We start from the raw sequence: 22,866 nt of genomic DNA on the forward strand, positions 1-22,866 counted from the left end.
TTACCCTCATCATTCTCTATTAAACCTTTGCAAACTCATTTTTCCTGGCTGGAGGTTTGTCAACCATCACAGATGACAGAAAAGTTTCCTGGCATCTACGATGCGTGAACGAGTTCAATTGGCTTCGATGGGACTTTTTTCGAACTTTTTTTATTGGTTAACCCGGGGATTTAAGAATTTACTTTGCTTTTCTTGTAATTTATAACAATGAAACCTCTACATTTATATCTCTTTGTTTTTTGTTTTTTTTTTGGTAGTTTTAAAATCAAACAATAGCGTATACCCTCAGATCGTTGCGTGACTTTAATTCTATTCGGTCAAAGTGACGCTGGGGATTCCTCGGATAGTTTGCTGATGCAAGACACATTTTCCCAAAACAATTAGAAACTGAATTATTTTTATATCACGAGTTCATGTTTGAGACGGTTCTGATTCAAAGATATGATCCCTTCATCATTGTTCGCCCGAAGAGGATAAGGCATGTGATGTGATTCCTGACCGATATTGTAACAAAAGCGTTTTCGTCGGCTTGAGGAGAGTTTCGCATGCTCTCCCAGCAACTGAGCAGTAGTTTGATATTTTGGTTCTAACGCATTTTTCAAGAAAATGATTTTTTCTTCCGGAGGTTCGTCTGTACTATAATTCGCCATGTTTCTTTTCTCTATTATTTTTAACTTTAGCCCATAAATCATCTGGAACAATTAAATTTGATCAATAACCTTTCAAATGATCATTTTTAACACTTCTGTTCACGGTAACAGAGAGAAATTAACCGGTACAATACAATACAATACAATACAATACAATACAATACAATACAATACAATACAATAAAATACGATACAGAGCTTATATAACGCAACGTTTCTCAAAGATCCAGCGGCGCTTTACAATGATAGTGATAGAAAAATATCATCAATTAAGAATTAAAGTGAATTAAAGTGAATTAAAAAACTAGTGAAAAATCAATGAAAGCAAAAACTACAACCGGTAGCCAAACTGATTCCCGCGCTCTCTCAGCAGTGGTCTCGACATTGCTGGTGTTTATTACTCCAGACATGAGCTGTCACCCTCGCTATCAGGTTGATATTCACTACTTGAACACCATTCGCTACAAACCCATTCTCTTTTTTCTTGCCTTCGCATATCAGACAAGCGGCTAATGCGCTTCTCGGCAGAATCACGTTCCAGTTCAAATCGATATCTGTGGATAAGTTCCCTCGCTTCTTCAGCCTTTTCAATGGCCATAGCAATGTTTTGTTCAAAGCAGTACTGATCAGACCGCAAAAGAAGATGCTTAATTTGTGTCCCTAACGCCATGTTGCCATCAGCCGTTCTAACTTCAATTAAATCAAGGTGCCTTTTTGCTTTCATAACGTCCTCCTTACAGATGTGGGCGTTGTTGTTCGCTGCCTGAGAGCAGGACTTTAGGAGCAGAGCTGCCATTTTGACGTTAATGTATTCTCGGTTGTTTACGGTGTACTGACATGCTAGCTCATAAGATTTGTAAGCTTTAGTTTTTCGAGTGTCCCGAGATATATTCGCAGGAGGTAAAGAGTTAAGCAGTGCGCCATAACTATGATACAATTCCGCTTTATCTTCACGAGAATCCTGAAGTTCAAGAGCCATTTGTGCCTCTTGGACGCATCTCATGGCATTTCCAAATTTGCTTTGACGCTTGTACACCGCTGTCAAAAGATTCAAGGCTCGTCCAGTTAGAATCCCCGGGTTTTTCAACTGCGGCTCCAGTTTCAGTACAAATTTTAGTATTCTTTTGGCATCTTTGACATTGTTCTGGAAATAAAAGGCCATTGCGCGCTCAATTTGTAAACTTACTTCCATGTCAACATCTTCGGGCGACTTTCTTTCTAACTGTTCTCGTATTATTTGGTCATGTGCCACAAAATTCCCTTTATCTTGAAGATCATGTAGTTTTGTTATCAGTACGATATAACTGGAAAAATTCATGCATCCGCGCTTCGGAATCACTGGCATCGGAGAATGGACAGTGCTGAGTTTGCCTAATATTGAGTCGACTTGGGTGCCTTCACTGTTTTCTTTTCCCTCTTGAGTTTTTGTGACCGGACCGTTTTCTTCATCAGATGAAGTGGGACAATTCTTGCTACAACACAGTGCGCGACTTTTGAAACCACTCTGAATTATGGAAAAACCTGCAAACTTGATACACAGAACTTTTTGGTATTTCCTCATCTCTTCATCCCGATCTCTTGCTTTTTCTGTACTATCCATGTGATGGGATTCACAATTTCCGTAGGTGATTTCTCCTTCTAAGTAGAGGTGAACGTTTTCGTCGCTAGAATGAGTACTGAAACTGGCTCTCGAGTAAGCTCTCCAACTGTTAAATTCTTAGAAAAATCCTCTTTTAATTCTCTGAGAAAAATGAGCTCTACTTTCCGATAATCGTGAATCAAAAATACAGGAATTTTTTAAGACAATTTACATTCACCTGAAAATGAAATAAAAAGACAAAAACTGGTTTTAAACAATGTACTCTTGTAATCACGAAACCCGCTCAGCAAAGTGACCTCAGTCGCACCTAACAGGACAAGCAAAAATGAGCATTGTAGTTCGATCGAGGTTCCATATTATCATCATGGTTATATCAAATTCAAGAAATCAGAACTACCACCGCACTGAGCAAAGGAAAAATATCTCGACTAGAATCTATTGGCGTACTCGACCGCTTCCCAGTTAGCTCAAGGCCGGACCAACACTCAAGGTCTTAAAATAATTGAGAAGAATATGCTACCTTTCTATAACATCAAGAAATGGTTAGATAGTCTAGTCTTCTCGGATAGGGACAAACAAATGGAGGTCCCGTCTCCTGCAGGGTTGGGGTAGGAGACGTTAATTTCCCACACACGAGATTACTGTGTCCTCCCCTGGGGATGTCCTCCCCTGGGGTGGGATGGGTGGGTTACAAAGGGGTTAGGTGTCAATTGGGACAAAAGTTTTGTTCCTTTCTCCTTCCATTCCCGTGGCGAATGAGTTCACTTAAATTCTAAACCTAGGCATCCTGACCACCCAGAAACGCGTTCGATTGGACGAGAAAGTAGCGCGTGGTTTCTAACCCAATCATAGAGCGAAGTAGAGCAAAAGGGTCCAATCCGAATCACTTTCGACCCGGCTAAAATTTCAGAAGATTAAACCTTTGGAACTTGGTTGGATGTAGGACTCTCCCCAAGGATTTTAAATGGATGAACATTGTACTAAAAAGTCAAAGTGCCCGGAAATAGAAAACTAGATCTTATTTATCTCACATATAACAATAGTCAAAGCTCTTTGTAAGACAAACTAAAAGTAAAAGAAAGTGCAGCGTCCCGGGAAATTTTCAAAATTAGGGTGCTAAAAAGTTTTGAAGGTTAGGTTGGATTCTTCCATTCTGTGTTTTTAATTTGCTATGGGCCGAGAAAAAAAGTTTTAGAACGGATGCATATTTCTAAATTAAAAGGCTCAACATTGACTAAAACCTTCTGTGACCGGATGGAAGGTCACGAGTGACAGCTATGGAAGGACTGGAGGAAGTGTTTCTTTGTTAACATGTCAAAATCATTGGATCATGATAAAATGCGCTACACTTTCTACGTATTCCATCAGTTCTGACAAATTATTCATCATTTTATATCGCGTCTGTGTTGTGAGGATTCGAACGCTTAAGACTTGGTTACAAATCTCCTAATTAATTTATCTCTAAAGTTTTCATGTTATCGCGTCTGTGTTGTAAGGATTCGAACGCTAAAGACTTGGTTACGAATCTCCTAATTAATTCATCTCTAAATTTTTCATCGTTATCGTGTCTGTGTTGCAAGGATTCGAGCGCTAAAGACTTGGTTACAAATCTCCTAATTAATTTATCTCTCAATCAAGACATGAAACGAAGCTTTATAGATTGTGGCGATCGACCTTACCTACTTGATGTTACGGTTTTGAGTCAGAAAAACAAGAGAAACCAAAAGATCCCTTCTGGTCTTAGTCTGAAGTCTTAAAAGTATACAAACTGGGAGTTATGGACACTGAACATTCCTTCCTGTCAGACAGCAATTAAACATCATGTTCCTCTCGATTTTGATTGCGAACTAAAGCATTGGTTTTAATACCTTTGCACATAATTGGGGAACATTGCGGCTACATGATCTTAAATTGAAGATGACAGTTTTGTTTTCATGTCGACAGTCATATAATTTTGTTTAGGAGGAGATCATTCACTCGTATTGGAGCTAGCACAACGCTTTCTACCAAGTATGTGAATGAAAGCTGTCAGCTGGAACTATAAACTTCAATACTACTACCGTAGACCTAAGAAGTATGACCTAATGAAGGCGACAATCATAACCTACCCAACTTTGACAGGTACTATCCGTTCAAATGGGGCACAAAATGTGAAACATCTCTTGTGTGAAACACTCACTGGCCTATCACTTCGTGGATACAAAACTTCCTTCTTTCCTCGTTCTCAGGGAACTTCTCGTTTAGCAAAATAGAGGACCCTGGTAAAGAGTTTTAACTTCCGCTTTGCAGACTCGCCGTGATTGAGACGGCAAAGCCAGACCGCAATGCATACATATGTTTTCGTCTATGTGTTGCTCATCAGTCAGCCGACCATTGAAAAGGTATATACTGATAAAGGAATCGCCTTGTCCATATTTACAATTTCCGCTATCCAAGGGCAAGAAACAGAGAGGGAAAGTAATGCCATGAAGATCTCAGTGTATGCTGAGACGGGAGCTATTCATTATAAAATAAACAAATCACAAGCAAATAGTCTGAAATTAAATGATGCCATGCAGTATTATCAAATCCTTCTTAGGAATGAACGAAAACGAGTCAACCCCAGAGCAGCCGGAACTAAGAAAGACAAGAAGAAGTGTAAGATAAAACTCAACTCTTTATTCCAAGATTCAAACTATTATATTTACATAGTCATATAGTCAGAACTATAGATGTGTCATCGTCTCCGTGAGGAAAAGCTGCTTTCTGGCGTACCCAAAGGGTTAGTGCTGGGGCCTCTAATGTTTGTACTCGCATTGTCCTTTGCACCTTTAGAGGCGGTTGTCCATGGTTTAAGATGTATGACGGTTGTTTGCTGATGATAAACACTGAGCTGAACGTTTTTTATTGACCCTAAGAATGATCGTTCTGTACTGATTTGCCAAACTTCGGCGTGCATCATAGACATCCTCATCTGGTGTACGAACTAGACTTGCTTGCAACTCGCACAAACCAAAAGTTCTACATGTAACATCGTGGTTTGCAAAGAATCACCAACAAATTCTTGGACTTAATTTTAACAATGAGAAATACTGCGCCTTCACAAGCTGTTGGTGATCTGAGAGTCATTGCGAATTTGGTTATTTTGCTTTGAAGAACGCTGATTGGTAAGATCAGAAACTACATCAGTCAAACTGATTATCATCTAACCCTGTCAAGTAGGACTCAATGGGGTTAACCGGTTAGCGCCGTAAAACGGCGAAAAAGTTTAGCCGTCAAGCGTAAAAATAAATGACACATTTCAAGTCCACAGAGCCGTACAAAGTACAATAAAATTTGATGATGTTATGATAAAAATATTTTTAAGAAACACTAAAGTAACGCTCTTCTCACTGAAGTGCTATAAGACGGCCTCAGGATGACTTGTAGCCCTGACTTGTATTTCCTGGGCATATATAACCTCAGTCGCCATTTGAATTACGCTATTTGATCTTCTTTCGGTCTCAAAACATACACCAGTGTTGTTCGTTGCCTGGTAACAAAAAGTACATGACATAGAAAGGGATAGTGCTTACTTCCCAAGTTAGGAAAGACGATACTATGTGGAGTATCATAACAGGGATGCTTCTGGTTGTAATGCTTTTCTAACGCCCTTCTTGTTGTCATGTGTTCCGCGCATAATTGGCAATTTGTAAAGTAGATTTCTGCCATAGTTAGTGAGCACCGTTTTCGTGTCCAGCCATTCACGCTCTTGGAGCGGAAGAACCAACTTTCCGGCATGAGTTTCAAACGCGTATGTTTCAAACCGGAGATTCATTATATGAAAGCCACGACAAGGGATACGTGTATTCAAGCCGGCGGTAGATAATGAGATTTACCATTATTTCCAGGTCACTACCCAGATCTAAATAGTGATTCTCTTTCGCAGTCAAGTTTCCACAGCAATTTAGCGATCTCCGTCTCAAGTTATAACGTGTTCTTCAAAAAGAGCACAAAAGCAGCATTTTTCTCCAGTTAAGTTGACTTAATGAAATACCTGAATAAAGAGGAGTCACTTTCCGAGTTTTTAGCGACTTTGCGTTGCGTTCGACTTCGAGTTATTCGTGCGTTGTCGATTTCTTTAAGAAGACGAAAGCGACGAGCAGGAGAGGCTAATTCACAAAGAGCGAATCAAGAAGCAAAAGCAAAGACGAAAAGATAGAAAGAAAAGAGGTAAGCTAGGATCGCAGATCGCCGCAGGCGAAAAAATACAGAGGCAGAGGTCCTTAATGAGAAGCATGTCGATGAAGGAGAACTCGTTGAGAGGGGGACAGCATGGACTAAGTGTCGCTAATGACATTTTTAGTCTGGGAATTATGGCGAATAATATTTACAAAAATAAGAGATGGAAGCCTTATCCTTAGTACTTCAGAATGCAGTGCACCTCAATCCAGCCAAGAGGCCAGTTTTAGAAAATATATATATATTTCCAGTTTTGGAATAGCTGAACCTTTTTACTGGGAGAAAAAAATTCAAATTAACTTTTTTTCGCCACATTGACCCTCTCGCATGTTAATTTGTAGCATCTTTCAGCTGGCTTTAGGTAACTGTTGAATGTATAAGCAGGAACCACGAAATAAAACGCTCTGCTAGGTATCAAAGTTACAGTTTTCCTACTCTGATAAGAACAGCAAATATCGCGCGCTGTATCATCGATCGATTGATTAATGGCTTTAAGAACTCCTATGTTCGTACTAGCTAATAATTCTTTCGTAGGTTCGTACTTATAATTCTTACTTTTTCTCAAAGTTTTCTTTACTAAAAGTGCTCCTGCTTGGCTCGACATAAAGGAAACGACGCACACTTCAATATAGGCGTCTGTTTCGTAATTTTTGTTTACGTTAAGAAGATGCATTTTCTACATTTTGTCATGCGCAGAGCGTACTCGATACTTACCTCGATCGTAATGTTGTCTAGACTGACGTTGATAGATAGCCATGTGCCGAACCTCACTTCTCAACACCTTTCTTGTGAAAATCCTTCATTAAATTTTTGCCCAGCAGAGATGCTACGTGGAGAAAAATTAGACCCCCTCTGACTTTGCGCTATTTAATAGCGCAAAATCGGTAGGGGTCAAGAAATTCAAAGTCGTATAAAGCTCGTCATGCGGTGAAAACTTTTCTTATACACGATGTGTGATTTTAAAAGTACCAGATTCTTAGACTGTTATATGTCTTGGCTTGTGAATTTTGGCTAATGTAGGAAAAAAGAAAATTACTCTTCTGATATTAACCCAACAACAGCTCGATCTGGAATAACCCTTGTTACTTGACTCTAATGGTAAAAGCGAGCTAAAAAATGCATTTTAAAACAGTGAAAATTAATCATTAGGAAAGGAAAGAAACTCTTTATTCGCACTATTTCAAGAGGTTACTACAGATTATAAAAGTCAGAATATATAAAAAACAGTAAATTGCATCAATAATCAAAAGTAAAATGTGCACAGTGACCAAAGTAGCATAGCTTTCGAGTTGGCCACTGTCACGTATAATTAACTGGTGTATCTTAACATTTACACAAGACTTACTTTACTTTAATTCTATATTTACACTAACCAAGGTATTTATACACAATTAGTATTATAAACAAAGAGAATAGAGAAGTGAGTAAATAAGTAAATAAATAAATAAAAATTTGATTAAGTTAAAAGAAGGAGATATAATTTTTTTTTTATATATTGAATCAAAAGAACAAAGACTAAGAACAAAGAAACTAAAGTAAACTAAATCAATGCATTCTAAGAAGTAGATTGCGAAGTTAGCAGATATAGCTTGAATTGTTTGGAGAAGCGAAAATAAAATTTTTTTTAGATGCAGTGGAATAGTCTCCCATATTTTCGATGCAATGAAAGTAAAAGTAGAAGCTCCATAATTATTATGTATTAGAGGCCTATGGAAGTTAAGGTTAGAAACAAATCTAGTGTAATGGCTATGGAAGTCAGAAGCCAGAGGTAGAGTTCCAGAAAAAATTGCTGGGATGCCTGTTGGATTGTTTATAATTTTATGTGCAAAGGGTGCTACTTTTAGTTTGAAAATATTATCAATTGTTAGGATATCCAATAAATGATAATAAGGCGTGGCATTCTCTCTATTGTGTGCAGAAAAAATTGAACGAACGCATTTATTTTGCTTAGTTCTGATTTTATTTAGACTAGTTTTGCAAGCACTTCCCCAACTAGTGATAGCATAGGTCAGATAGGGAGAGATGAAAGAGCAATACAATTGTATCAGAGTATGCAGATTTATATAGTATCTCAATTTAGTAATAATTCCGATATTTTTTGCTAATTTATTGTTAATATGTTTAATCTGAGGTCCCAAGTGTAAGTGTTGATCAATATACACACCCAGGTATTTTATTTGGCTTTGGATCTTAATGTTATTTACATTTATACTTCCACTTAATCTTGAGGATGAGACTAGGATGTAATTTGTCTTTGAAAAGTTTATAGATAATTTGTTTGTAGCACAGTACTTAGCTACTAACTTAAATTCTTCGTTCATGACAGACTCTAGGCTACGCAGATTATTACTTGTATAGAACATATTAGTGTCATCAGCAAAGATTCGGAAGGATAGTTTGCTTGAACAGTTTGGTAAGTCATTAATATAGAGCAAAAATAACAATGGTCCCGAAGTTGACCCTTGAGGTATACAACAAATAATGGTCTGACTACTAGATATAGTATCCCCAATTTTGACAACCTGATTTCGATTGTACAAGTAACTTTCAAACCATCTGAGAGGATCACCACTTATAACAGACAATGGTGACAGAAGGAAATTAACCGTTAGCCGTAAATGGCCAAAATTTTAACTACCTGTCGTAAATGCCACTTAAGTAAGATCCTCGCTAAAACAGTTCATGTTGATACTGAAATTCACATCAGTCAACATCAAGACCTAAATCCCCGCGCTCTCTCAGCTGTGGTCTCAACATCGCCGGTGTTTATCACTCCAGACATGAGCTGTCACCCTCGCTATCAGGTTGATATTCACTACTTGAACATAATTCGCTACTACACGGTTCCTTTTTTTCTTGCCTTTGCAAATCATACAAGCGGCTAAGGCGCTTCTCAGCAGAATCACGTTCCAGCTCAAACCCATGTCTGTCGATGAGCCCTATCGCTTCTTTAGCCTTTTCAATAGCCATAGCAATGTTTTGTTCAAAGCAGTACTGATCAGAACGCAAAAGAAGATGCTTTATTTTTGTCCCTAACGGCATGGTACCATCACAAAATTCAGCTAAATCAAGGAGCCTTTTTGCTTTCCTAACTTCCTCCCTGCAGATGTGGGTGTTGTTGTTCGCTGCCTGAGAGCAGGACTCTAAGAACAGAGCTGCCATTTTGACGGTAATGTATTCTCTTTCTCGATTATCTAAATAGTACCTACAAGCCAGTTCATAAGATTGATACACTTCAGCTTTTCGGGTTTCCCGAGTTATATTCGATGTAGGTAAAGAGTTTAGCAGTGCACCATAACTCTGGTACAGTTCTGCTTTATCTTCGTGAGAATCCTGAAGTTCAAGAACTTTTTGTGCTTTTTCCTTGCATCTCATAGCTATTCCAAATTTGCCCTGGTCCCTGTACACCGGTGTCAAAAGATTTAAGGCTCGTCCAATAAGAATCCCCGGGTTTTTCAACTGCGGCTCCAGTTTAAGTACATGTTTTAGTATTCTTTTGGCACCTGTTACATTGTTTTGGAAAAAGAAGGCCATTGCGCGACTAATCTGTAAACTTGCTTCCATGTCAACATCTACGGGTTCTTCGGGCGACTTTCTTGCCAAATTTTCTCTAATCTTTTGCTCATGTACCACAAAGTTCCCTTCTCTTCGTAGATTGAGTAGTTCTGTCATAAGTTCAATATAAACGGAAGTGTTCATACATCCGCGCTTTGGAATGACTGGCATTGGCGAAAGGACAAAGCTAAGCTTGCCTAATATTGGGGTCGTCCGACTGTCTTCTATCTCCTGAATTTTTGTGACTGGGTCATTTTCTTCATCAGAGGAAGTGGGACAAGTCTTGCTACAACATTTACAAGTCGGTACTTGACACAGTGTGCTGTTAGAACCAATCTGGAGTATGGGAAAACCTGAAACCTTTATACTAATCTCTTTATCTTGATCTGTTGCTTTTTCTGTAGTATTCCTGTGATGGGATTCATAATTTCCGTAGATGATTTCTCCTTCTAAGTGGAGGTTCATGTTTTCGTCGCTAGAAAGAGTACAAACTGGCTCTCGAGTAAGCTCTCCAACTATTAAATTCTCAGAAAAATCCTCCTTTAATTCTCTGGGAAAAACTTCGCAAAAAAGACTTTCCTGGGTAGCCATTGATTAGGCAATTGAAAGAAAGGTTATGGCGCCACGTTTCTCAATAATGTGAGCTCTACTTTCCGATAATCGTGAGCCAAAATACAGGAATTTTTGAAGACAATTTGCATTCACCTGAAAATGAAATAAAAAGACAAAAACTGGTTTTAAACAATGTGCTCTGGTAATCAGAAAACCCTCTTGGCAAAGTGATCTCAGTCGCACCTAACAGGACAAGCAAAACTGAGCATTATAGTTCGATCGAGGTTCCATGTTATATCAAAGTCAAGAAATCATAACAACCACCACACTGAGGAAAGGAAAAATATCTCAACTAGAATCTATAGGCGTACTTAGGCACCCTGACTACCCAGAAACGCGTTCGATTAGACGAAAGTAGCGCGTGTTTTCTAATCCAATCACAGAGCGAAGTAGAGCAAAACGGTCCAATCCAAATCACTTTCGACTCTAAAATTTCAGACAGATATAAGGTTCGAAGCAACTGCGTTTCTGACTATTTTTTATCATGATCCCTAACGAGAAAGGGGAAAGATTAAACCTTTGGAACTTGGTTGGATGTAGGACTTTCTCCAAGGATTTTAGATGGATGAACATTGTACTAAAAAGTCAAAGTGCCCGGAAATAGAAAACTAGATCTTATTTATCTCACATATAACAATAGTCAAAGCTCTTTGTAAGACAAACTGAAAGCTAAAGAAAGTGTAGCGTTCCGGGAAAGTTTCAAAATTAGTGGGCTAAAAAGTTTTGAAAGTTAAGTTGGATCCTTCCATTCCGTGTTTTTTAATTTGTTATGGACCGAGAAAAAAAGTTTTAGAACAGGATGCATATTTCTAAAACCTGATTAAAAAATGGACCTAAATTGACTAAAACCTTCTGTGACCGGATCGAAGGTCACGAGTGACTCAGCCATGGAAGGAAAAAGTGTTTCTTTGTTAACATGTCAAAATCATTGGATCATGATAAAATGCGCTACACTTTCTGCGTATTCCATCAGTTCTGACAAATTTTTCATCGTTATCGCGTCTCTGTTGTAACGATTCTAACGCTAAAGACCGTCCGTTACAAATCTCCTTATTACTTCATTCAGTTTGTAAATTATTCATCTTTATCGCGTCTGTTTTGTAAGGATTCGAGCGCTAAAGACTTGGTTACGAATCTCCTAATTAATTCATCTCTAAATTTTTAATCGTTATCGCGTCTGTGTTGCAAGGATTCGAGCGCTAAAGAAAGTTGGTTACAAATCTCCTTATTACTTCATGTGTAAATTTTTCATCGTTATCGCGTCTGTGTTGCAAGGATTCGAGCGCTAAAGACTTGGTTATGAATCTCCTAATTAATTGATCCCTAAATTTTTAATCGTTATCGCGTCTGTGTTGCAAGGATTCGAGCGCTAAAGACCGTTGGTTACAAATCTCCTTATTACTTCATTTGTAGCTTTTCATCGTTATCGCGTCTGTGTTGCAAGGATTCGAGCGCTAAAGACTTGGTTACGAATCTCCTAATTAATTTAACTCTAAAGTTTTCATCGTTATCACGTCTGTGTTGCAAGGATTCGAGCGCTAAAGACTTGGTTACAAATCTCCTTCTTACTTCATTTGTAAATTTTTCATCATTATCGCGTCTGTGTTGCAAGGATTCGAGTGCTAAAGACTTGGTTACGAATCTCCTAATTAATTCAACTCTAAAGTTTTCATCGTTATCACGTCTGTGTTGCAAGGATTCGAGCGCTAAAGACTTGGTTACAAATCTCCTTCTTACTTCATTTGTAAATTTTTCATCATTATCGCGACTGTGTTGCAAGGATTCGAGCGTTAAAGACTTGGTTACGAATATCCTTATTACTTCATCTGTAAATTTTTCATCATTATCGCGTCTGTGTTGCAAGGATTCGAGCGCTAAAGACTTGGTTACAAATCTCCTAATTAATTTATCTCTCAATCAAGACATGAAATGAAGCCTTCTAGATTGTGGCGCTCGATCTTACCTTATTGATGTTACAGTTATGAGTCAGAAAAACAAGAGAAACAAAAAGATTCCTTTGGGTCTTAATCTGAAGTCTTAGAAGTATACAAAATCATGTTCCTCTCGATTTTGATTGCGAACTAAAGCATCGGTTTTAATACCTTTGTACATAATCACTGCGGCTACATGATCTTAAGTTGAAGATGACAGTTTTGTTTTCATGTAATTTTGTTTAGGAAGAGATCCTTCGCACATATTGGAGCTAGCACAACGCTTTCTACCGAGTATGTGTATGAAAGCTGTCAACTGGAACTATAAACTTCAACACTACTCCTGTACCTAAGAAGTATGACCTAATGAAGACGACAATCATAACCTACCCAACTTTGACAAGTACTATCCGTTCAAATGGGGCACGAAATGTGAAACATCTCCCGTGTAAAACACTCACAGACCTATCCCTTCGGCGATACAAAACCTACTTACTTTCTCGTTCCCAGGAAACTTCTCATTTAGCAAGATAGAGGACCCTGGTAAAGAGTTTTAACTTCCGCTTTGCAGACTAGCCGTGACTGAGACGGCAAAGCAAGACCACAATGCATACAGATGTTTTCGTTTATGTGTTGCTCATCAGTCAGCCGACCATTGAAAAGGTATATACTGATAGAGGAATCGCCTTGTCCATATTTACAATTTCCGCTATCCAAGGGTAAGAAACAGAGAGGGAAAGTAATGCCGTGAAGATCTCAGTGTATGCTGAGATGGGAGCTATTCAGTATAAATCACAAACAAATAGTCTGTAATTAAACGATGCCATGCAGTATCATCAAATCCTTCTTAGGAACGAACGAAAACGAGTCAACCCCCGAGCAGCCGGAACTAAGAAGGAGAAGAAGAAATGTAAGATAAAACTCAACTCTTTATTCCAAGATTCAAACTGTTATATTTACACAGTCAGTCGTGTCCATGGTTTAAGATGTATGATTTTTGCTGATGATAAACAGCTGAACGTTTTTTATTTACCCTTAAGAATGATCGTTCTGTACTGATCTGTCAAACTTCGGCGTGCACCATAGACATCCTCATCTGGTGTACGAACTAGACTTGCTTGCAACTCGCACAAACCAAAAGTTCAAAGATTCAAAGAATCACCAGCAAATTCTTGGACTTAATTTTAACAATGAGAAATACTGCACCTTCACAAGCTGTTGGTGATCTGGGAGTCATTGCGAATTTGGTTATTTTGGTTTGAAGAACAATGATTGGTAAGATCAGAAACTACATCAGTCAAACTGATTATCATCTAACCCTGTCAAGTAGGACTCAATGGGGTTAACCGGTTAGCGCCGTAAAACGGCGAAAACGTTTAGCCGTCAAGCGTAAAACATAAATGACGCATTTTAAACGTTACTATCTTTAGAAATCAGTTAACTAAGTTAAATTTGGATACCGATGTTAATTGCAAATGCACCTTCTGCGCTTGATTCACGGCTTCTGCGTTATTTCAATAATAGATATTATTAGCCCTTAATCTGCAATATTTTTAGCTTGTATATTTCGGGCATATAGCATGTATTTTTATAATATTTTTTGATGGATATTTATTCATCTATCATATTATAGTTTCTAGTTATATTAGTTAGTATACACGTACATTTTTGTAACGAGCATCTTTTTGCTCATCAATGTTTCGTGTTTAAATAAAGTTATACTTACTTACTTAGTCTTAAATAAAAAAGTGAACGGTGAAACCTTTTCTTATATACGATGTGTGATTTTAAAAGTATCAGATTCTTAGACTGTTATGTGGTCTTGGCTTGTGAATTTTGGCTAATGTAGGAAAAAAGAAAATTACTCTTCTGATATTAACCCAACAACAGCTCGATCTGGAATAACCCTTGTTACTTGACTCTACCGCATGGTAAAAGCGAGCTAAAAAATGCATTTTAAAACGATGAAAATTAATCATTAACAGACAATGGTGACAGATTCTGAAGGAAGTTATCCGTTAGCTGTAAAATGGCCAAAATTTTAACTATCTGTCGTAAATGCCACCACTTAAGCAAGATCCTCTCTAAAACAGTTCATGTGAATACTGAAATTCACATGAGTCAACATCAAGACCTAAATCACCACACTCTCTCAGCTGTGGTCTCGACATTGCTGGTGTTTATTACTCCAGACATGAGCTGTCACCCTCGCTATCAGGTTGATATTCACTACTTGAACATAATTCGCTACTAAACAGTTCCTTTTTTTCTTGCCTTTGCAAATCATACAAGCGGCTAAGGCGCTTCTTAGCAGAATCACGTTCCAGCTCAAACCCATGTCTCTTGATGAGCTCCATCGCTTCTTCAGCCTTCTCAATAGCCATAGCAATGTTTTGATCAAAGCAGTACTGATCAGAACGCAAAAGAAGATGCTTTATTTTTGTCCCTAACGGCATGGTACCATCACAAAATTCAGCTAAATCAAGGAGCCTTTTTGCTTCCCTAACTTCCTCCCTGCAGATGTGGGTGTTGTTGTTCGCTGCCTGAGAGCAGGACTCTAGGAACAGAGCTGCCATTTTGACGCTAATGTATTCTCTTCCGCGGTTACTAAAAGAGTACCTACAAGCCAGTTCATAAGATTGGTATGCTTCAGCTTTTCGGGTTTTCCGAGTTATAATCGATGGAGGTAAAGAGTTTAGCAGTGCACCATAACTCTGGTACAGTTCTGCTTTATCTTCTTGAGAATCCTGAAGTTCAAGAACTTTTTGTGCTTTTTCCTTGCATCTCATAGCTTTTCCAAATTTGCCCTGGTCCCTGTATACCGGTGTCAAAAGAGTTAAGGCTCGTCCAATAAGAATCCCCGGGTTTTTCAACTGCAGCTCCAGTTTAAGTACACGTTTTAGTATTCTTTTGGCACCTGACACATCGTTCTGGTAATAAAAAGCCTTTGCGCGCGCATTCTCTAAACTTGCTTCCATGTCAACGTCGACGGGTTCTTCGGGCCATTTTTTTGCCAATTTTTCTCGTATTATTTGCTCATGTACCACAAAGTTCCCTTCTCTTCGTAGATCGAGTAGTTTTGTCATAAGTTTGATATAACCGGAAGTGTTCATACATCCGCGCTTTGGAATGACTGGCATTGGCGAAAGGACAAAGCTGAGTTTGCCTAATATTGGGGTGCCTTGACTGTCTTCTTCTATCTCCTGAGTTTTTGTGACTGAGCCGTTTTCTTCATCAGAGGAAGTGGGACAATTCTTGCTACAACATTTACAAGTCGGTACTTGACACAGTGTGCTGTTAGAATCAGTCTGGACTATGGGAAAACCTGAAACCTTGATACACAGAACTTTCTGGGATTGCCTCATCTCTTCATCCCGATCTGTTGCTATTGTTGCATCTTTCCTCTGATAGGATTCACAATTTCCGTGGACAATCCCTCCCTCTAAGTGAGGGTGGATTTTCTTGTCATTAGAAAGAGCAGAAACTGGCTCTGTCATTGCTCAGGCAATTGAAAGGAAGTGATCCAGTAATTAAAACGTTACTAATGTGTGTACGACTTGATGATAACCGTGAATCAAAATAAGGGAACGTTTGAAGACAATTTACGTTCACCTGAAAATAAAATAAAAAGAAAAAAACAGATTATAAACAATGGGCGGATATACAATAATTAAAAAAAAAAGAAACCAAAAGAAAACATTAACTGGTTAATCAGAAAATCCGCTTGGCAAACTTTAGTTGCACCTAGCAGGACAAACTAAACTGATAGCATGATAAAACGCGTTCAAATTTCGATCGAGCGTCCGTGTTGTACCAAAGTCAAGTAACTACAACAACCACCACACTGAGGAAAGGAAAATATCTCAATTACAATCTATAAGTGAACTAAGGCACCATGACTACCCAGAAACGCGTGTGATTTGGCCGTCAAACAGCGAATTTCATTCACACTCCCTCTACCGGATAACTGTGTAAAACTCGGTTATTATTGTCGCGACCAACTCATGAGGTTCAGACCAAGCTACTTTTCTGCCAAGCGCTTAAATCCTCAGCTCGTCCGTCAACTGAAAGATTTAAATATCTTAAAGTACTGGGGGAAGTCTGGCGGTACGAGAGTAAACAAGGAAGCGACCCAAAAACCAATTATTAATAAGGAAAGATTTATCGCACAACATAACCTTAACCGAAGAGCGAATTTGCGTAATCTACAATTACTGAACCGTCCAAAGTCAACATTTGCGGTCGTCAACTCGTCCGTCAGCTCGTCCGTCAACTGAAAGATTTAAATATCTTAAAGTACAGGGGGAAGTCTGGCGGTACGAGAGTAAACAAGGAAGCGACCAAAATACCAGTTATTAATAAGGAAAGATTTATCGCACAAAATAACCTTAACCGAAGAGCGAATTTGCGTAATCTACAATCACTGAACCGTTCAAATGTCAACATTTGCGATGACAGCGAACGTTCTTTTATTCCGGTCTCAGAGAGGCCACGATCCGGCCTCAAAATCCTTCACTTAAACATCCGTTCCCTCCGAAATATTTCCCATCGATCTCAGCTTAAAGAACTAGATAATCGTGAACAGTTTGATATCATAAAAATCTCTGAATCTTGGCTTAACACCACCATAACATCCACTGAGATCCAACTTGATGGCTACAAACTATTTCGCTTGGATCGTCTGCATAAAAGAGGAGGTGGAGTATGTGCTTATGTACGTTGTGAGCTTAAGTCTAAGGTAATTAAAGCCTTTTCAAGTATTTCAGATCGCAATTTCCATCAACTATGGCTTAGTGTTCAGGTTAAAAAATCCAAGTCGATCGTGCTCTGTGTAGCATACCGCCCGGATGATACGCCTCTAAGCTTCTTTGAAGATACATTGAAACCGATCTACACTCAAGCCTTGTTGTTGAACAAGCCAATAATCATCTTTGGGGACTTAAATTGCGACGGGCTTGACAGCTCTTGTCACGAGTATGCAACTATCAATAGTTTCACACGTGAAATGAACCTACAGCAGTTAATCAAGGAACCGACCAGGATTACGACCACCACCGAGTCACTATTAGATGTCATCTTAATCTCAGAACCTTCTTATGTTCGTAAGAGTGGTGTCATTAATTTTCCAATTAGTGACCACCTTCCAGTTTACGTTGTGTTGAAACTGAAATCTCCCAAGATCTTTCCTCATTATATAACAGTGCGCAGCTATAAGAACTATGATCCCGAAAATTTCACCTTCGACTTGGCGTCTCATTCTGACTCCTTACTTTCAGTGTTTGCTGCACCTGATGTAAACAGCAAGTTAGACATTTTTAATAACGCTTTTCGCCAAGTACTTGATGCACACGCTCCGGTAAAGACAGTCAAGATTCGCAGCCGCCCATGCCCATTTGTCACCGAAGAGATCAAGGATCTTATGAAAATAAGAAACCGTCTTCATCGTCGCTTTTTCTTAACGCTTAAAGCTTTGCATGGGTTGGTTCCAGAATATATTTCTAGGTTATTTACTTTACGCAACTGGAAGATTAATCTGAGGGGGAATAATATTCTTATGGTACCCAGGGTTAATACCACTAGCTATGGCCTCCACTCATTGGCCTATCAGGGCAGTAAGCTATGGAACTCTCTTCCCAATAGCATAAGACTGCTACACGATTTCAGTCAATTTAAATCCGAAATTTCTAAATTGAAATTCGACCTGTAGAATAAATTTTACTTAGTTTTTATCTTGTTTAGAAATTATATTTTAATATCCTTTGCTTTAGAATTATATTTTGTATTTTATATATAGATAGTATTTAGATAGTTAGTAATTAGATTAATTTTAAATATTTTGAAGTTAGATAATTTAACCTGGAGATATTAGCATGTATTTGCTATCTTAAATTCAAGTATAAATAAAGTTATTGTCATTGTCATTGTCAACGCGCAATGAATTCGACTGGGCAGAACACAAAACCTCCCGCAATATTGTGAAAAAAACTCTCTTTGAAGCTGAAAAACATCATACATACCAAGAAGTCCAAAACAATATGAATAATTCGAGATCCCTTTAGAAAGTGATCAACAACAACATTTCATCGAAAACACAAGAGAAACTTGTCTAAACTTGTCTAAAGACCTCAAGAGTGTGGCAAATGTGTTTAATTCATATTTTTCATCCGTAGGAAGTCGCACGGCTGAAGCTGTTGCAAAGCTGGCATTAGGATATAATATCATCCCTTCAAACTCATTTACACCAGATCTTATATCATCTTCCGATGATTGCTTCGAGTTCACTCCCGTGAGCATCGAAATTTTGAAGCGTGTCATCTTGTCTTTACATTAAGCAGAGGACCCGGACCCGACAAAACCAAAGCTAGAGTTTTCAAAGACGCCCTACAAGTAATACACGGGCCTATTACTGAGATAATCAACTACTCACTCAGTACCTCTACTTTACCATCAGACAGGAAGATCGCTGAGGAAGATCTCCGCTCCTAAAAGAGGGAGATCACGAAGAACCTCTAAACGATCGGCCATTGTCACTACTTAATGTTATGTCTAAAATTTGTGAGGAAATTGTTCTAGAACAATTTATCACCTACCTAACGTCACGTAACCGTTTGTCATTCCGTTTGTCATTCCATCCTTGAATATTTATACTACTGATCTAATTTTAGAGACGATGGACAAAAAGGAAATCAGCGCATTAGTCGTACTCGACCTCTCAAAAGCTTTCGACAGTATTTGCCATCATAAGTTACTCCAGAAGCTCTCCGCTGTAGGTACCTCACCCACCGTAGTTCAGTGGTTCCGCAGCTACTTTTCAGATCGGATCCAATCAGAGCGTATAGATTCTGTGTTATCAGATCCATTACCAATCACACACGGAGTCCCCCAGGGAGCGATTCCTTCGCCGCTCCTCTTCTGTATTTATTTAAATGTTCTGCCAAACGCTACTCAATTCTGCCAGCTCGAGTCATACGTCGATGACTCTAAAGTTTTGCTATCTTTTCCCATAGCCGACGTCATTGAAGCTAAGTTCAAGCTCGAAGATGATTTGCGTAATGTTGCCAATTGGTGTTGCGCAAATGATTTGTAAATAGACCCTGGGAAAACGAAGTTCATGTTGATCGGCACTAAGCAAAATGATAAGTAAACATTCTGTTAATTTAACTGTTTCATTTATTGGAAGGACTCTCACGGCCGTCGAATCGGCAAGAGATCTAGGAGTATACATCGATTCACATCTGACCTATGATACCCATATCTACCATTAGGAGTTATATATCTAGTGGGGATTAGTATGTAATTATTAGTATTTTTATATGAGGTTTTATGAGTCTTTCGCTTTTAAACCTATTGTCATTTGTTTATAGTTATATGTTCGGAGATACTGGCACATAAATCCGAATGGAAATAAAGTTTATGTAGGTATGTATATCTCCCACCTGGTCTCTTCTTGCTTGACTAAACTGGTTCAGATCAACCGTGTGAAATACTGTTTCGATAGAGAGACTTTAGTTTTAATTATTTAATTAGCAAAATGTTCTACTGTTCGTCCGTGTGGTCTAATACCTCATCTAAGAACATACAAAAGCTGCAACTCATCCAGAATTTCGCCTGCAAAATCCCCATGATCTGCGGCGCTCGGAAATTAGATCATGTAACGCCATTACTGGATGAACTCAACTGGCTTCCAGTTGACAAAATACTCAAATTCAGAGACGCTGTTATAGCTTATGAGTGTGTCAACAATTTAGCTCCTGAATATCTATGTGCTAAGTTTAAAAAACGATCTTCTGTACATAATCGCACAACTCGTAATAATGAGAAGATTGACATTCCATTATTCAGATCAGCTACCGGCCAAAGGTCCTTTGCCTATAAAGCAGTATCTCTGTGGAACATGTTAGACGAAGACCTGAGAAACGTTACATCTGTAAAGGCCTTTAAGAAAGTCCTGAAACTTGCCATGAACGAATGATCGAGTGACAGTTAGAATTTAGAATTTATTAATAGCTTGTCAGATATAGTTAGCATTCATATTTGTAAATAGGTACCGAAAAACCTTTTTTTGGGAGTATTTATCATTAAAGTTTAAAGTTTAAAGTTTCTGTTAGAGGGATGTTAAGGTTCGAAGCAACCGCGTCTCTGGGCTTTTTCATCGTGATCCCTAAAAAGGGGAAACATTGAACATTTGGAACGAGGTTGGGTTTAGGAATTTCTCAAGGGACTTTAAAAGGTCAAAATTTTACTCAAAGCTCAAAGTGTCCGGAAATAGAAGTTCGGTTCAAGCAATGAATTTAGCATATAACAGTACTCAAAGCTCTATGTGACAACCTGAAAGAGAAAAATCTAAGGAAAGTGCAAGGTCTCGGGAAAGTCTTTTTTTTAATTTGTCATGGGCTGAAAATTTGTCATAGTTTGAAAAAGCCAATCATCGACTTAAGGTGGTTCCCTTGAGTCTTTACGAATAAACCTCCTTTTAAGACGAGAGTTAAGAAAGGAAACCTAGTTAATTTCTCTCAGTTTTCCCTGGTTCGGCTAACGATGAAATAAAGCTTTTGTCATGATTGGGCGTCAATTTTTACTCTTATGTTACCATGGCACTATTATTTCTAATGACAGGCAGATGTGTTCCAATTTTTTATACCTAAATATCTTGATATCTTTACTTTGCCACGTACTGTGAAATGTTTATATTCTTTGCCACATTATGGAAATGATATTGTCTAACCTTTGGAAAAGGTAAGAACTCAAGGTCGTCCACACAGCTTTGCCAATATTCTTTAATTTGTCATTTTTCTAGATGTATTCGATTGGCTCCGACAGATTCTAGCAAAAACAGGCTATTTGATAGGAACTGTATGTGGTTAGGACTGCCAATTTTCCAAAAAACGTACCGAAGGAAATGCGATAAATATCACCAGTAAGTCACCCTTTTCCTTACTCTCAAAACATAACGCCATGAAATAACACTTCGCTAAGATCGAATGTATAAGCTTTTGAATCTGATGCCGATTTTTTTGGGAATTTCGCAATCTCTACCCTGATGTGTTCTTTTGGTTGACCTCTTTTTCGGGCATAGAGGGCCAATAAACATCATGGGTATAGTTGCTAGAAAACCTAGGGTCCAATAGATAAAAGCTTTTGTTCTAATAATCGTGCGATCGCATCGAGCCGCTATGCTTGTTTTGCATGTTGGCATTTTTGTCCACATCCAGATCTCGCGCATGCAGTCAAAAACCCTATGGAGCCTATGACTGAGTCGAAATGAAAAATGAAAACAAGTCATCAGAGGTTGAGATGTGGAAAGCGAAAGTGTTTCCGGCTTTGTTAGCATACAAAAATCACTGAGGACAACACACTCCATTCTCTGTGCATTCCATCAATTCTGACATAATTTTCGTTTTTATAACATCTGTGTTGTCAAGACTCGAACGCTATCTAGTCGAAAGATTTGGTTACAAATCGTTTAATTAATTTACATCTTCATTAAAACATGAAACGAGGCCTAGTCGTAGATTGAGGCGCTCTTAAACATTTTCACGCCATGGTGGAGATCATGTCTGTAAACCTACTTGATGTTATGGTATTGAGTCAGAAAGCAAAAGAACGGAAAAGATCCATTTTGGCCTTTTCCTGAAGCCTTAAAAGTATACTTAAACTGGAAACTGAAGATCCGTTCTGGTAATAAGCAATAACACATCATGTTCTTCTCGATTTAAGCATAGTTAAATTAAAGCATCGGTTGAAACGTCTCTACATAATTTAGAGAATAACAATGGAAACATGATCTACAGAGGAAGATGGTAGTTCTGCCGACAGTTATACTGTTGTTTATGAGGAAAGCTATTCGCCCCTTCTACAGCTAATTAGTATGACGCTTACCGTCAATTATGTCAATTATGTGACTAAAAGCCTTCAACTAGACCTAGAAACTCCAACACTGTGGACCTATGAAGTACGACCTAATGAAGACATCAAACATAACTTACCGTGATGCAACAGTTACATGTAATTCCCGTTTAAATGAGACATAAAATGTAAAACATATCCGAAGCGAAACTTAGAAATCTTCTGTTTCGTTTATACAAAGCCCCCGTTATAGAGTGCCCGTATTTTATAGAAAGCGTTCCGTTACGGAATTACTGAAAATAGAACTGAGGACTGAAGTTTCTGAAACGCTTAATCATACTGACTCATTAAGAACTCTTAATTGAACTTTCCCATATTTCGTTATTATGTAATAGTGATGTTATGATACCAAAAATAGTTGTATTACAAATCCCCGGAATATTCTAGAACAGTTAAAGTTAGACCTTTTTCT

The 22,866-nt window shown here is 38.4% G+C and overlaps 3 protein-coding genes across 3 annotated transcripts; all 3 read right to left on the minus strand.

Moving 5' to 3' along the window:
• Nucleotides 1-715: 715 nt before the first annotated feature.
• Nucleotides 716-4,478, minus strand: LOC148725652 (uncharacterized). Its single transcript, XM_088731002.1, has 2 exons — nucleotides 4,359-4,478; nucleotides 716-2,467 (listed from the first exon to the last, which is right to left on the minus strand). The coding sequence occupies exon 2, from the start codon at nucleotides 2,248-2,250 to the stop codon at nucleotides 1,048-1,050; it is 1,203 nt and encodes a 400-aa protein (XP_088587128.1). The 5' UTR covers nucleotides 2,251-2,467; nucleotides 4,359-4,478; the 3' UTR covers nucleotides 716-1,047.
• Nucleotides 4,479-7,592: 3,114 nt separating this feature from the next.
• On the minus strand, nucleotides 7,593-13,053 carry LOC148725653 (uncharacterized). The gene is made up of 2 exons (XM_088731007.1): nucleotides 12,939-13,053; nucleotides 7,593-10,710 (listed from the first exon to the last, which is right to left on the minus strand). Exon 2 carries the CDS (start codon nucleotides 10,594-10,596, stop codon nucleotides 9,220-9,222), a length of 1,377 nt encoding a protein of 458 aa, XP_088587133.1. The 5' UTR covers nucleotides 10,597-10,710; nucleotides 12,939-13,053; the 3' UTR covers nucleotides 7,593-9,219.
• A 406-nt stretch (nucleotides 13,054-13,459) lies between these two features.
• LOC111334438 (uncharacterized) lies at nucleotides 13,460-22,692 on the minus strand. The gene is made up of 2 exons (XM_022940174.2): nucleotides 22,535-22,692; nucleotides 13,460-16,160 (listed from the first exon to the last, which is right to left on the minus strand). The coding sequence occupies exon 2, from the start codon at nucleotides 16,043-16,045 to the stop codon at nucleotides 14,732-14,734; it is 1,314 nt and encodes a 437-aa protein (XP_022795909.2). The 5' UTR covers nucleotides 16,046-16,160; nucleotides 22,535-22,692; the 3' UTR covers nucleotides 13,460-14,731.
• Between the last annotated feature and the right edge of the window lie 174 nt (nucleotides 22,693-22,866).

Source organism: Stylophora pistillata, chromosome 8 (assembly GCF_964205215.1).
Source record: "Stylophora pistillata chromosome 8, jaStyPist1.2, whole genome shotgun sequence".
In the NCBI taxonomy this organism is placed as follows: Eukaryota; Metazoa; Cnidaria; class Anthozoa; order Scleractinia; family Pocilloporidae; genus Stylophora; species Stylophora pistillata.

Bases quoted from the DNA above. Each gene is read 5' to 3' on its own strand.
- LOC148725652 (XM_088731002.1), bottom strand. From the start codon at position 2,250: ATGGATAGTACAGAAAAAGCAAGAGATCGGGATGAAGAGATGAGGAAA.
- LOC148725653 (XM_088731007.1), bottom strand. From the start codon at position 10,596: ATGGCTACCCAGGAAAGTCTTTTTTGCGAAGTTTTTCCCAGAGAATTA.
- LOC111334438 (XM_022940174.2), bottom strand. From the start codon at position 16,045: ATGACAGAGCCAGTTTCTGCTCTTTCTAATGACAAGAAAATCCACCCT.